Source organism: Lathyrus oleraceus, chromosome 5 (assembly GCF_024323335.1).
Source record: "Lathyrus oleraceus cultivar Zhongwan6 chromosome 5, CAAS_Psat_ZW6_1.0, whole genome shotgun sequence".
NCBI lineage: Eukaryota > Viridiplantae > Streptophyta > Magnoliopsida > Fabales > Fabaceae > Lathyrus > Lathyrus oleraceus.
The window spans coordinates 92,369,145-92,383,523 of NC_066583.1; the positions used below are offsets into that span (position 1 = coordinate 92,369,145).

General features: G+C 34.2%; 2 protein-coding genes across 2 annotated transcripts; both read right to left on the minus strand.

The window, feature by feature from the left end:
• Window positions 1-1,601: 1,601 nt before the first annotated feature.
• LOC127087794 (probable steroid-binding protein 3) lies at window positions 1,602-2,257 on the minus strand. Its single transcript, XM_051028723.1, has one exon. The coding sequence runs from the start codon at window positions 2,107-2,109 to the stop codon at window positions 1,807-1,809; it is 303 nt and encodes a 100-aa protein (XP_050884680.1). The 5' UTR covers window positions 2,110-2,257; the 3' UTR covers window positions 1,602-1,806.
• A 2,966-nt stretch (window positions 2,258-5,223) lies between these two features.
• LOC127078915 (uncharacterized) lies at window positions 5,224-7,358 on the minus strand. Its single transcript, XM_051019329.1, has 5 exons — window positions 7,039-7,358; window positions 6,374-6,953; window positions 6,091-6,190; window positions 5,813-5,967; window positions 5,224-5,694 (listed from the first exon to the last, which is right to left on the minus strand). Exons 1-5 carry the CDS (start codon window positions 7,356-7,358, stop codon window positions 5,224-5,226), a joined length of 1,626 nt encoding a protein of 541 aa, XP_050875286.1.
• Between the last annotated feature and the right edge of the window lie 7,021 nt (window positions 7,359-14,379).

A 14,379-nucleotide genomic window follows, 5' to 3' on the forward strand; every position in this document is an offset into this window, starting at 1 on the left:
GAACCAAAATATCATAAATGCAGAATTGATTCTTGCTAACCTCAAAAGCTAGGAATTGTAGCTTCTATTGGAATTGCTTCTAGGAGAGTAGAATTGATTTTGGAGAAAAAATCCAAACAAGAAAATAAGACCACTTTTAAATTTAAAGGAATAAAACGTGAGTTTGGGGCTTCAAGAAGCCAATCCAAACATAGCCTTAATCATCGTCTTTCTTTGATCCTTTCTTTCAAAATATGTAGTATATCTATCTCTTTTCTTTATAAGGAGAAAATTTACTGCATGTTTGTTTCCATGGCAGAATATGCCACAGATGTGCGTCTAGCTAAAGCTAAAATTTATAGCTTTAATTTTAAGCATTGACCATTATACAAGAGAAAAGAAAGAAGAGAGATATTTATTAGATGATATAAACTATAGTTGTCATACCATTGTCTTATACTAATATAAGTTGATTCAATTGCTGAGATAAAACCATGTTTTTTACTGCACCAAATTCATTTTCATACAAAGTCAATTTGATCTTTAAAATTGCATCATGTGACAGTGAAGATCACATTGATGTGTACAAGGATGCTACTGATTCACATGTAATACCACCATCTCTATTTTTTTTAGTTGGCATTGAAGATACTCAAGAGTCATGTCAGCATTATTAGTTGGCAAAACATGGCCCGTATCTAATAAGGCCATCATGCTCAATGGAATTGGCCTTCACATCTTAGTCATAAGCAATCTAGTTTAATATATTAAAATTTTGAAAATATATGAATTTTTATCGGATTCTAAAAATCTCGATTTTAGAGCAACACTTTTGTGAGAGACACACTACATATTCACGCAAAACCTTAAACTTTAAAGTGATAGGTGGATGAGTTCTCTCAATTAGAAATGCTCATGTCTCCACATTTTCAATCAATATAAGACTATTGCTCACATTACTTATCTCCACATTTACGACCAATATAAAACTATTATTCACCCTACTCACACTTAATATATTCTCAAGAATTATATGCGCTGATCGCAAAATCCACGATAAAAGACCCAACAAACATCGCACAGAAAACGCGTGGCAATGTGAAATTTTTTAAAAATGTATGAACTTTTAGTGAATTCTAAAAATCTCGATTATAACACATATTTTCTATTTGGGCTGGTCGCAAAACCCGCGATAAAAGACCCAACAAGCACCATACGGGTAATTCCTAGCTCCGGTACATTTTCCACCGTTAATAATATCGTATTGGGGTGCATGTGCGCGACCTAGTGGTGAAGATTTTATCATATTGGGTTGCATGTGTGCAACCTAGTGGTGAAGATTTGGATCTCGGAGAGTGTCTCTCAAGATCTCATATTTGAATCCGTGCAAATTGATTATCCAAAAAAAAAATATCAGAAGCTTATTTTATAGAACTCTATCCTATCTTCACCTTTTTCTAGTTCCAGTTCAGAGCACTATCACTTGTTATCAAAGGAGAGGTATGACAAAAGGATGCAAAAACACAGCAATATTTCATTCCTCAATTTCACATCCCTGCACAAATTCAATAACTACACCAAAGGCATAATTCGATATATTTGAATACATAAACCCTAATCAATCACACCAATGTTAATTTATTGAATGATTCAAACGATAAGTATAACATCATTTTACATTACCTGAAGCATTAAATTAACACAAAACCCCTTTCTAGAAAGTAAAAGTTCTAATTATTATCGAAACAAAGGGGATTCAACAACATATTCATACAAACACACTCCAGAATAAGATGATTCATGATAGAGATTATAGAGTTGAATTAATTAATTAACTAGGGTTGCAACAACAGGGTACTTAGCGACGAACTTGGTTTCCCAATCATTGAGAACTCCGATCTCTTTCTCGGTGAGCCCATCCAGTGACGAGGTGATGTCTTCTTCGTTTTTGCTCATCTTCGCCAGTGCTCTGCTCGCGTCTCTGCCGGCGAACATAGCGTAGGCTCCGCCGGGACCGTAGAACGATTTGCCGGTGGTGACGTCGAACACGCGACCCTTCACTGCAACGTATATGGGCTTCGATGGATCTGCGCCGTTGTATGCGCTGAGTTGCTGCGTTGTAATCTCCATTTTTCTTCTTGAATCTCACACCGCACAAAGAAGCAAGGTTTCGCTATGGTTTCACCTTTCTATCGAGTTTCAATTTCAACCGCTCGTCCTTTTATCTTTTCATTCCTTCCTTACTTTCGCATCATCTACTTTTTTTTTAATACCAATTTTATCATTCTCTTAAAAATATTATTATTTTTACATTAATTAATACGATGATTTTTCCCTTCCATTTTCACGTTTTTAGAGGATTTTTTTTTAAGAAACCGATATGCGGTAGATATGTGGACTTTTTTCCCATATGTCCCAAAGATAAAAATAAATTCTCACTTTGTCCCATTTTGAATTTTTTTTTCCAATCTATCCTTTTTTTATTGGACGAGTGCATGAAGGCCCATTGCGTCTTGTATGGGCTCGGCCAATCAATGGCCGAGGGTATGAAGAACTTCTTTTTTTAATTTTTTAATATTTTAAATATTTTATTAAGTAGTTTTTTAATTATTATTAAATAATTTTTTAATTAATTCTATACTTAATTAATATAATTGATTTTTTTTAAAATAATAATAATTTTTTTATAAAAATATTTAAAATAAAATGTAAATAATAATAGTTTTTTATGATAATAATAATTTTTTGATATTATTATTTTTAAAATATTAATAATAAAAATGATTATTTTTTAGAATATTAATAATAGAAATAAATTTTTTTTTTAATTCGTAAAAAATATTCCAAAATCTTTTATAATTTAAGAGGGATAAAATATTATTTATCAATTTTTTTAAATTATTTGGGACAAAAAAATGTCATTTATTAAAAATATTTAAAAATAATACTTTACATAAATGAGTATACAAGAGACAGAAAATAAAAGACCATTCGAATTCGAATAATAAAAATATCTGATATGAAATAATACGAATATTATTGTCATTATTATAAGTAATAACTTTTTTTTAGATATAATAAATAATTAAAGTATTTGATATTTAATAATGATTAGATATATTATTTATGAGATTAATTGAAATACACTGTCACTGTAAAAGAGTTTTACACCATCACTTAATTATAGACGTTGGATATTAAAAACAGTTTGACTTTTATTTTAAAAATCTATAAAGTAATACAAACGGGTGATGGTGATGAACCGACGGTGTAAAACTTTTTACACTGACAGTGTATAGTAATTAATCTCATTATTTATTCAATAATTTTTTTTAAAAAAAAAACCTTATTTATAATAATGACAATTATTTGAAATGTCTCAAATTATAAAAGATATTTTTAATAAATAATACTTTCTCCGTCTTAAATTAAAAAAGATTTTGAGTCTTTTTTCATTTATATTTGGAATATTTCATACGAATTAAAAGATACGTAATTAATGATATTAATTTTTTTTTAAAGTTGATTTATTGTTATTATTATTAAGGAAAGAGAAAGTATATTATATAAAAGAACAATTCATTTGCTTTTAATGCTATTTTTAATGTCATATTATTATTTATTGAATTGTGATAAAAATAATTATTAGGACATTGATGACAAATTATTAAAAACATAACTTATTAATTATTATAGATAATGTTAGAAATAACAAATAATTGTCATTATTATAAATAAGAATTTTTTTTAAAAAAAATTATTGAATAAATAATATATTTAATCATTATCAAATATCAAATATTTTAATTATTTATTATATCTAAAAAAAATTATTACTTATAATAATGACAATAATATTCGTATTATTTCATATCAGATATTTTTATTATTCGAATTCGAATTCGAATGGTCTTTTCTTTTCTGTCTCTTGTATATTCATTTATCTAAAGTATTATTTTCAAATATTTTTAATAAATGACATTTTTTTGTCCCAAATAATTTAAAAAAATTGATAAATAATATTTTATCCGTCTTAAATTATAAAAGATTTTAACCTATATTTGGAATATTTTTTACGAATTAAAAAAAATTATTATTTCTATTATTAGTATTCTAAAAAATAATCATTTTTATTATTAATATTTTAAAAATAATAATATCAAAAAAAAATTATTATCATAAAAAACTATTATTATTTACATTTTATTTTAAATATTTTTATAAAAAAATTATTATTATTTTTTAAAAAATCAGTTATATTATTTAAATATAGAATTAATTAAAAAACTATTTAATAATAATTCGAAAACTATTTAATAAAATATTAAAAATATTAAAAAATTATAAAAAAAAAAGTTCTTCATACCATCGGCCATTGATTGGCCGAGCCCACACAAGGCGCAATGGGCGTTCATGCCCTCGTCCAATGGATGGACGAGCCCAATAAGAAAAAGGGGGCAGATTGGGAAAAAAAAATTCATAGTGGGGCAAAGTGGGAATTTATTTTCAACTTTGGGGCATATGGGAAAAAAGTCTAGATATGTGTGTTTGTCATCCATAAATATTGTTATATTTATTATTTTTTCCGTCTCATAAAAAATATTACATTTGTATTTATTTTTTTCAAAATAATTGTTCTTTTACGATATCATTGCAATATTTATTATTATTTTTTCACAATCATATCTCTGTTTATTAACTTTCACTTTATTCAACCATTCTTTTGGCTATAATTAATAGGGGCATTTTAGTAATTGGCATTAGTTTTATCATCAAAACTAACACATCCAATCATTTCCTTAAGAACCATGAATTGTTCAAATAAAACATTTTTTAGGAGACAAAAGGAATACTTTAAGATCCATTATGAGTTTGTTGAAGAATTAACATTGGGCTGGGATTTGTACTTTCTTTCCTTAACACAAACCACTCATTTTAAGTTTCTTTCGATTGTGAATTTGAACATCTTTAAATCTGGATATAAATTAGGGATTAGATGTTACAATTGTCCTAATGACCATTAAATTTGGTGAAGGAGTGATAATATCTCCGTTTCGAACTAACCTTTAGATTTTTTTCTAACAACAAGTTCATTGATATAGAGTACTAGGGGTACTCTAACCCATTACAAGTCAAAAGAGACAATGAGAGATTCCCCGCCAACAAACACTAAGATAAGCAATTCAAAGAAGCCACACAAATATCTTGAAAATTAACTTTGGAATAAGAAATATCTCTTAGCACCTACCATCTCCAAACTGCATCCGCTAACCAAATGATTTCGAATTTACCCTTATTAAAAAAAGTTTTTAAGAACCTGCTCCAAGATAAGAATTGCTTCCAAGGAGGACCAATCAAACTCAAAGAGTAACCAATCCAAAATCCTATAAGCTCCCAAACTTTTTTCAACACCGAACAATCAAAGAAATGATGGTTAAGATCTTCCTCCGATTGGAGGCACAAAACACAAAGACCTTCACGATTCACAAGGCATAAACCTCTTTTAATCAATTGATCTTTAGTGGCCAAGCGATTCAAGAAAACTCTCCAACCAAAAGCTTTTATTTTTGCGAGAACCATCCAATTCCAAAGAGTACGAAAGGCCATACTCATATCCTCCTCCATGATAACTTGCACCTTAGACTCCATGAAGCATTTATAGTCGAGGCAAGTAGAATAATGGGTGGAATCAACCTTTCCCGAAACTGTTGCATCCTATGTGCATGCAATAGGAACAATAAGTGCTAAAAAAAATCCTGCAACTGATACAATCTGCTCCCTGTCGTGTCAATATCCTAATGCTAAATCCCACATCCCCCCAACACCAAAAAACATTGCAGCAACTTCCCATTTTAATCACAAAAGCCCCTTTCACATTGTTGAGAGCAAACAGATCCAGAAACAAGTATGCCAGTGGAGTATTACCACACCAATTAGCAGACCTGAAATGGGTTTGGGATTGGTCGCCAATTTTGTAAAAAACAGAACCTGCAAAATTAAAACCCAAGTTAGTAGATAAAGTTGCTAGTTTTGTCACATCCTTCCACCAAGTAGACGAGGGAACTTTGCAGTTGCAATAATTATTTGATAGAATTTGGTGTTCGCAATCACCGTATCTCAGTTTAATAATCTTCTTCCACACGGCCTCCTTCTCAACTAAAATCCTCCACTTCCATTTAGACAAAAGAGCCAAGTCGAACTCCTCAATGCACTTAATACCAAGAATTCCAAATTATTTCACTTTACACACGAGTTCCCAATTAACCCAATGAATCATTGGTTTCTCCTTCGTTCCTCCCCAAAGAAATCTTTGTTGGATTTTATCGATTTCTTTCCAAACTTTCACCAGAGCTTTATAAAAAAAGAAAATGAAAATAGACAGACTACTCAAAACCGCATTGAAAAGAGTAATCCTCCCTCCAAAAGAAAGGAATCTCCCTCTCCACAAAGCTAACTTAGATTTAAACTTTTCAATAACATAAGCCCACATTTTCATCCTCCTCGGATTTGAGCCAATCGGAATCCCAAGGAAGTTAAAAGCTGAATCATCCACCTTACAAGCTAAAAAATTGGAAGCAATAAAAATAAACTGATCACTGACATTGACCCCTATCAACCTACTCTTGTGATAATTAACACCCAGTCCTGAAACTAGTTTGAAACCCATTAAGATGATTTTGATACTCCATAAATTCTTCCAGCAACCTGCACCCATAATAAGAGTATCGTCCAAAAATTGGACTAAATCAATCGATAAACCATCTTGCATATTATATCCTTCAAAATCTCTTATATATGAAGCAATTATGAATAACTCTGAGAGCCCTTTAACAACTATCACAAATAGGAAGGGAGATAGAGTATTTCCCTGCCTTAAGCTTATCTTCGCCTTAAAATCCTTCGTCGGACTCCCGTCTACCAAAATCGACAAATGGCTATTCAAAATGCAAGCTTCCATCCATCCCATCCAAATACTACCAAAACCCATTCTTTTCATCATAAATCTTTAAAAAAATCCCAATAACACAATTGTAGGCCTTTTTGAAACCCAATTTGAACATAACACATTCCTTCTTCTCCCTAGTAGCATGATCCACAACCTCATTCGCAACTAAAACCCCATCTAAGATTTGCCTTCCAAAAACAAAAGCCGATTGACATTGCGAAATCAATCCACCAAGAAAATTCTTTAACCTCGATGCCAAAAGTTTATCCACAATCTTGTAAAGACATCCAACTAAACAAATTGACATGTCGTCTTCAAGATTAAGAGGATGAGGGATCTTAGGTATTAATGTGAGAAAAGAGGATGTAATAACCTTTGAGAGAACAACCTTGCTGTGAAAACCCTTCACGAAATTAAGGATACCATCCTTCATAATCTTCCAACACAACACCAAATAAATTATTTGATCTCTTCGTATGAAAAATGAGCTTCCAAACAATGGACATCGGCCTGACTGAGAGTTCTAGTTGAAATACCTTCTAAAACATGTCTAACATGGTCGGGTTTCCTGAACTTCTGGTTGAAGAAGTTCCAAATAACATCCTTGACCTCTTCAACCGAATCTACCACTCCACTAACTATATTGACATCCCCTATAAACTTCATCCTCGCCCTTCCCTTAATCAAATTATGAAAATACTGAGAGTTTAAATACCCATCTTTCCACTTCGCCCTAGACTTTTGGATTAACATATTGTCTCTAATGGATAAATTCCTCCACGTAGAACTAATGACCTTACTCCTTCTATCGACTAGCTCCTTCACCTCTACATCCACACAGCTAAATAGTAGTTTATCCAACACATTGATCTCTCCCACTCCCTCATCGACTTTTAAATTATACCACCCAAACACCTCTTTGTTCCATCTTTTAAGGCTGACTTTCAGGATCTTGAGTTTCTCTTTAATAACAAAATCACCCATTCCTTCCACTTTGATAGTATTCTACTCTTTTTCCATAAAATTCAAGAAATATTTATTATCGAACCAACAATTGTTGATTTTGAAAGGCTTAACATCCCAATCGACCTTATTAATTTTCAACCAAATAGGGAAATGATCAGCAATTTACATATTCCCTATAAATTGACCCACCACTACCCACATATCCATAAGAGATTTAGAAATTAAAAACCTGCAAATCCTACTCATTCATTTCCCATATCCACTATACCAAGTAAAGGAATTTTCAATACAAGATAAATTCACCAAATCCAAATCTTCAATGAAAGCCTTAAAATCCCTTTGTCCAAGACTTCTATTAATAAACAGATTTCCCTTTCTTTCGCAAGACTTAGTTATAGAGTTGAAATCTCCCCTAATAACTCATAATCCACCAACCAACTTCTTTTTAAGATCCAAGATCCCCCTCCATATTTTCCTCTTTAAAGAGATATTACAGGCCGAATAAACATTAACAACATAATACAAGTTGTTCTTCCACATATTCTTCAATCCCAAAAAAAACTCCCCTTTGAAAGAGAAAATAGACTCTAAAAAATTCATGTTCCACAAAGTGATGATCCTCATGACTGACCAATCACATTTTGCTAGACCACCCAACATCCTGATTCATCCACAAGCTGCTAATAGAAACAGGATCCACTGATTTGAATTTAAATTCTTAAATAAAGAACATCTCAACATCACCTTAAGAAATAATATTATTGATTCTCTTTCTCTTGGATAAATTAGCCCTTCCTCTAATGTTTAACGATCCAATAATCATGGTACATTTTTATAAGCGTCTTCTTGCCCTGATTTCTAACCTTATCCTTAGCCCCCCCCTCATGTATGATATTTTCTTCGAATAATCCTTCTTTTTATTCGTTGCAACCACTCCAAGATTAGAGATCGCCTTCCATACCTTGTCTCCTACATTAGAATCCAAGTTCTCTCAGAATCTAAAGTTGCAGTGCCTAACATCAGAATCTGACGTAGGTTCACAACATAAAATAGTCCCTGCATAGTAGTTATTAGCTCCTTCCGAGCAACCACAACCGGAGGAATTATGCAACACAGAAGAAGACCGACACCTAGCCTTTTGTTTCTTCAGAATGCCAAAGAAAAATGGATGAGAAAAGGATTCAATCGGATCTTCAATAGGGAGATCCACTACATGTTCAACTAAGCCTAACACTCTCTTTTTGGGCCTAGAATTCTATTACCCGAAGGCATAATAACTTCTTTCACACTTCTGATGACATACATAAATGTTGGTTATTGTAGCGGTAAATTCATGATCATCAAGCTATTGATAAGCTAGACATCAAATAACAAGAGTCGCCACCACGCTTTTATTGTTTCCAAAGGAAAAGGGAAAAACTATGAACAAAACCCAAAAAGTAAGAAGTTTTCAAATCAAAACTAATAAAATTTCAAAGATTATAGGTAAGGGGGTTGGTTACACAGAAGGAAGATGTTAGCACCCAAAGTGTCCTAGGTACTCCTAGGGAGCCCTTTTTGTGTGCATATGTACTTGGTATAAAGTGATGTTTACAAACAAATAGGATGGGGGGATGAGAAAAGAATTCATTGATTATATTTTTGTGTTTGACAAGACCTTCGGTCTTGTGCCTATTGTCGCATCCGCGAAAAACAACCGGCGGGCTGAAACAAAAACAACACAGAGCCGCCACCGTGCGTTATTTATCCCAAAGAGGGAAAGGAAACGCTCGAAGTAAACCTGGGAAAAGCATGGTCTCGCGACCAAAGAGAAAGGGTACGGGAGTCGGTTACGCAAGGGGAAGGTATTAGCACCCCTCATGTCCGTCGTACTCGACGGGATCCACGCTCTAAAGAAAGAATAGGTTGCTAAAACAAACATCACACACACAATAAAGACAACGCAGGTGGGGAAAAGAGGAGAGGGCTCGCTAGGATATCGCATCCTATGCCTACGTATCTCGTCTGGAACGAGAATCAGAGCTGCCGTAGTTCGGCTCACGCACGCCAAACAAGACACACACAAACACAGGCAAACATGAAGCCTGAATGCCAACCACTGGACTTACATCAGCATCCGAACCAAAACACACACAAAAAGGCAAACGTGGAGCCCGAACGCCAATCACTGGACTTACATCGGCATCCGAACCAAACACACGCACACTGGAACCCGAGTGCCACTCGATGGACTTACATCAGCTTCCGAGCACACAACAACCAAACAAGTTAATAGGGAGTCGGGAACTCGAGCCTATAACCGTCAAGCACACACACAAAAAGAAAAAAAAAGTGCCCGGAGAGACCTCGCACGGTCTCCTGCCTACGTACCTCATCTGGTATTAGGATCAGGGCGACGTAGTTCCCCTGAACGGGAAAGAAATTCTAGCCAGAAACCAAGGGGAGACACACTACTAGGGAGCTGCACTCGAGCCTAGTGTTATCATGCATCATTGCCCTATGTTATGGTTTCTATCCTAACTTGCTCAACAGCAAGCTAATCCTAACCAGGAAAACAAGCATGCAAGCATCAATCAAAATAAAACAAACATTTCACATAGCACACACTATATCCAGTCAAGTGAGGCTCAAACAAGGGTGGACTGCCGAAGCAAGTCATCTGTACAAGGTAGTGTTCGCTCTTAACCCTGACATTGAGAGTCAGGGTGAAGCAGATGAAATGTGAGTGACGATTAGACTTCACAGCTCTTATCCCGGGCCAGGGAGAGCTTCAGACAAAGGAGTGTGGGTCCAGAATGGAGGGACCCTTCTACGCTCAAGACTCTGACTCGACTGTGCAACAGCACAAGATCTTGGGTTAATGTCCCAATGCATCAACACAGTGGTGTGAGCAGAGGGACGACTCAACAGAATAGCGGGGGATAGATTGCATATCCCTTGGATTCCGCCAATTGCCTCATAGAGGTCTTTACCTGCTTGGGGACAAAAGTAAACAATCACAAACACCGCCTCTTAAGGAGGACTTCAGACAGTTGCCTGGCTAAATAACAAGCCAGGTCTTCCAGACTACATGGAGACAAGAGAGTCTACCTCAACTGGTTTATACAACCAAGCAGCAGCACAACAAGTTCTTAAAGAACTAAAGTGACTTAATGTACCTGAAATCAATCAAGTATCATCAGTACTCAGACAAACCAACAGTAAACAGCAAATGTTAATCTGTACAGCCAAACACAAGTTAATGCACACAAGTGCAAGCCATGAGCTCAAACTCAAGCATCAAACCTTACAACACAAAGTTAATGTTAGTTTACAACATCAAACAAACTCAATTTACAACTTGCATTGTTCTCCTTAAGGCATTTGCAGCTCAAACCTGAAACACAATTCCAAAGGTGAGAAACAAGACCACTAGGCCAAGCCTAGGGTCCAAAGGAGATGAAAAATCCAAAACAGCAAGTGAAATTTATCCAAAATCACAATCAAACAATTTAGAAACCAATCCAATTGATCCCATGCTCATATCAATCACCATTATCATTTTATGCACAAAATATCACAAAGCATGCTATTTGCAACACCAAAAGACCAAATAGAAAGATCTCAATCAAATCCCTATCAAAACAGCTCAATAAATTTCACAAAAATTCCAGTCTAAACAGAACCTATCCAATGAATAGCACATAAAATTTCAGCTCATTTGGATCAATGTAAGTATGGAATTTAAATTCATAAAGTTCAGACAAGTTCAAGCAAGCCAACACATGGTATCCAAACAAACATCAACTTCCAAAAATCATAAAACAGTGTCACAACAAGATAAATGAATGGGATCAAAACCACAATGACCTATAATGTGTCTACAATGCTCATACCAAATTTCATACTCATACAATCAATGACCAGAATTTCACAAAGCAAATACCAACATGTGTCACAAACAATCAACAAAATGACCAAACAGAGGGAAAAATTCCAATCAAACAAGAAATGCCATTAATAAATCCAGAAAAATTCACATGTCATCTCAACATACATATGTTCATTCATGCAAAAAATTAGCTCAATCCAACATCCCTAGGCATGGCAAATAAAATCATGAAGTTCATCAAGCTTGGTGTGACACAAATTGTCACACCTCAATTCAAAAATTCATATCTCAACAACCAGGGATCCAAAAAGTGCAAACCACATATCAAAATCACCATCAAAGAGTCCAGAATAAGTACAAAAAATTTCATGAATTTATTTGGAAGCATCATCATTTTATGAGAGATATGGCAAAGCATGTACAAATGTGACACTACCAAGCAAACCCTAGGCATTTTAATTTTTTACACGTGCACAAAAATCATGATTAAATTCTACACATTATAAGGAGAACAATGCAAAAAATCTCACAAAAATTGGACAAGAAATGAATTAGATATGAATTTCTAAAGATCATGTAATCAAAAATGAAATTGAAATGAAAAAGAAATGAAATGAAATAAGAAATAATGCTGAAAATGGCATTCTGGTAATTTCTGGAACGGAAGCCAAAACGCAGTCGTATCACTAAATTGCCTGGCGCGCGCTCATTGGTCCAAAGATGGCGCCAAACACAATTTGAACTCAGGCAAGGCATTACACGGATCAAACACGAGTTTCATCTTGTTCTTCAGCAAGAACAAGGCCAGAAAATCCAGAAATTGAAGAACAACGAATCTCAACCATAATCAACAAACTATACATCATTGGAACCGTATGATCATGTACATCATGGATATATAACTGGCTTAACCTAATTCCTAACATACAAAGCAAATCGAACAAAAAAAAAGAAATGCGCATCAAACTTTAGATCCAGATTTCTCTCACAATTCTCAACCAAATTCAAAACTATAAGCATCATGCTAATCTACAATGAATGAACTACAAAACGCATATCATAATTCAAGAAATGGAGATTTTCGAAACTCTACCTCTTGGAGATGGCAGACACGAATTTGTGTTTTTCCAGGTGCAAAAGCCAAAAACAGATGAAGCTTAAGGTCCTGTAAGTTGATTGGAAGAAGTTCTTCAGCTCAAGGACGCTCCAATTGCAAGAATGATGAAAACTCCATTGATGAGCAAACTTTGAACAGTCGTGATTCCTGAATATTTTGGCACGGATTTGCTGGAACAGATCATCAATACCACATGTAGAGCATGGATCAAGCAAGAACGAAGCAAATTGATGAAGATTTGATGAAAAAATGTGATGAAGTTTTGGAGAGAATTTGTGGTTTTGGAGGGAAATTCAGTTACAGATCTTGGAATATGGAATTGTGATTTACAATTCTGTTACAATTAGTAATATATACCATCTCCTTAATCCACTTTGTTAATCTCAATTACCAAATTTGATTGGATTAGTGTTAATGCCACTTTAAGTGAAAGTCCAAAAATGACCTTTTCAAATTGGCAATGTAACAGAAAAATGACAGTTCACACAAGTTCTATTTAGCATTTGTGAAGTGTTGGAAGTGGTTTCATGTGCATTGGCCTTGTATTTCTCGAAATCACATGTTCACACCAAAAATTCAAAAGAATCCACTTGAAATTTGACTTTTTGCCTTGACCATTTTTGATGAATTTTGACCATACATCATGAAAGTACATGTGAAATGGGGTTTTCTCAAAGAAAGATCACCCAAATTGGACATTCCATGTGAAAGTTATGCCACTTTGATTTTAGGCATTTTTGGAAAATGAATGGACCATATCTTGTCAACCATACATGGGAATTTCAAGTTCTTGGACTTTTTGGAAAGATGAGAGCAAGATCTACAACTTTCATGTTGAACAAAATTTCATCTGAAGCAGTTTTGGATATGTAATTTTGTGGTGAAAAACTTTCCATTTTTGGAAACTTTCATTACAAGTCACTTTCTATTTTTGGCAACTTTTTGTCTGACTTTATTTTCTTCATTCTTGAGGTTTGAAATGTCAAATGAAGCTTGTTTCAACATGAATGAAGTGTATCCAACTCTCTCCTACCTCCAAATCCATAAAATCAAGCACAGTTGACCACAGTTGACTTTTCTGATTGATAGATGAATTTGGCTGTGCACTGATCAAGTTGAGCCCCAATTCTCTGATGAAATGGCTCAAGGATGAGCCCCTAGCTTCCATAAGCTCAATATAATCATGTGATGATCCCCATATCCATTGTAGACCCCATCTCCTTGCCATGCCCTGATTGGCCCAATGTAGATGATTACTGATTAGGGTTGACCAGTGGTCAAAACCCTAATATCAAAGTGTCTGATCAATCTTCTGAATCTCCTGGATGATATCAAGACCATGATGATGATGTATCACTTCAACCAAGATGAAGATCAATCTCCTTGAGAATCAAAACCCTAATTTGAATCACCACATCCTCAGATAGTTAGTGATCAGTCCAATGAAACCCTGGCTTGAATCTCAACCTCTTATCTTCTGACCAGGACTTTTGAGGGATG

Excerpts from the sequence above, each read along its gene's own strand:
- LOC127087794 (XM_051028723.1), bottom strand. The coding sequence starts at position 2,109 with ATGGAGATTACAACGCAGCAACTCAGCGCATACAACGGCGCAGATCCA.
- LOC127078915 (XM_051019329.1), bottom strand. The coding sequence starts at position 7,358 with ATGAAGGATGGTATCCTTAATTTCGTGAAGGGTTTTCACAGCAAGGTT. Across the intron at positions 6,954-7,038 it reads GAGAAGAAGGAATGTGTTAT|TATTTGGATGGGATGGATGG; the intron begins GTTCAAATTGGG and ends GGGTTTTGGTAG. Across the intron at positions 5,968-6,090 it reads GATTATTAAACTGAGATACG|GTTCTGTTTTTTACAAAATT; the intron begins GTGATTGCGAAC and ends TTAATTTTGCAG.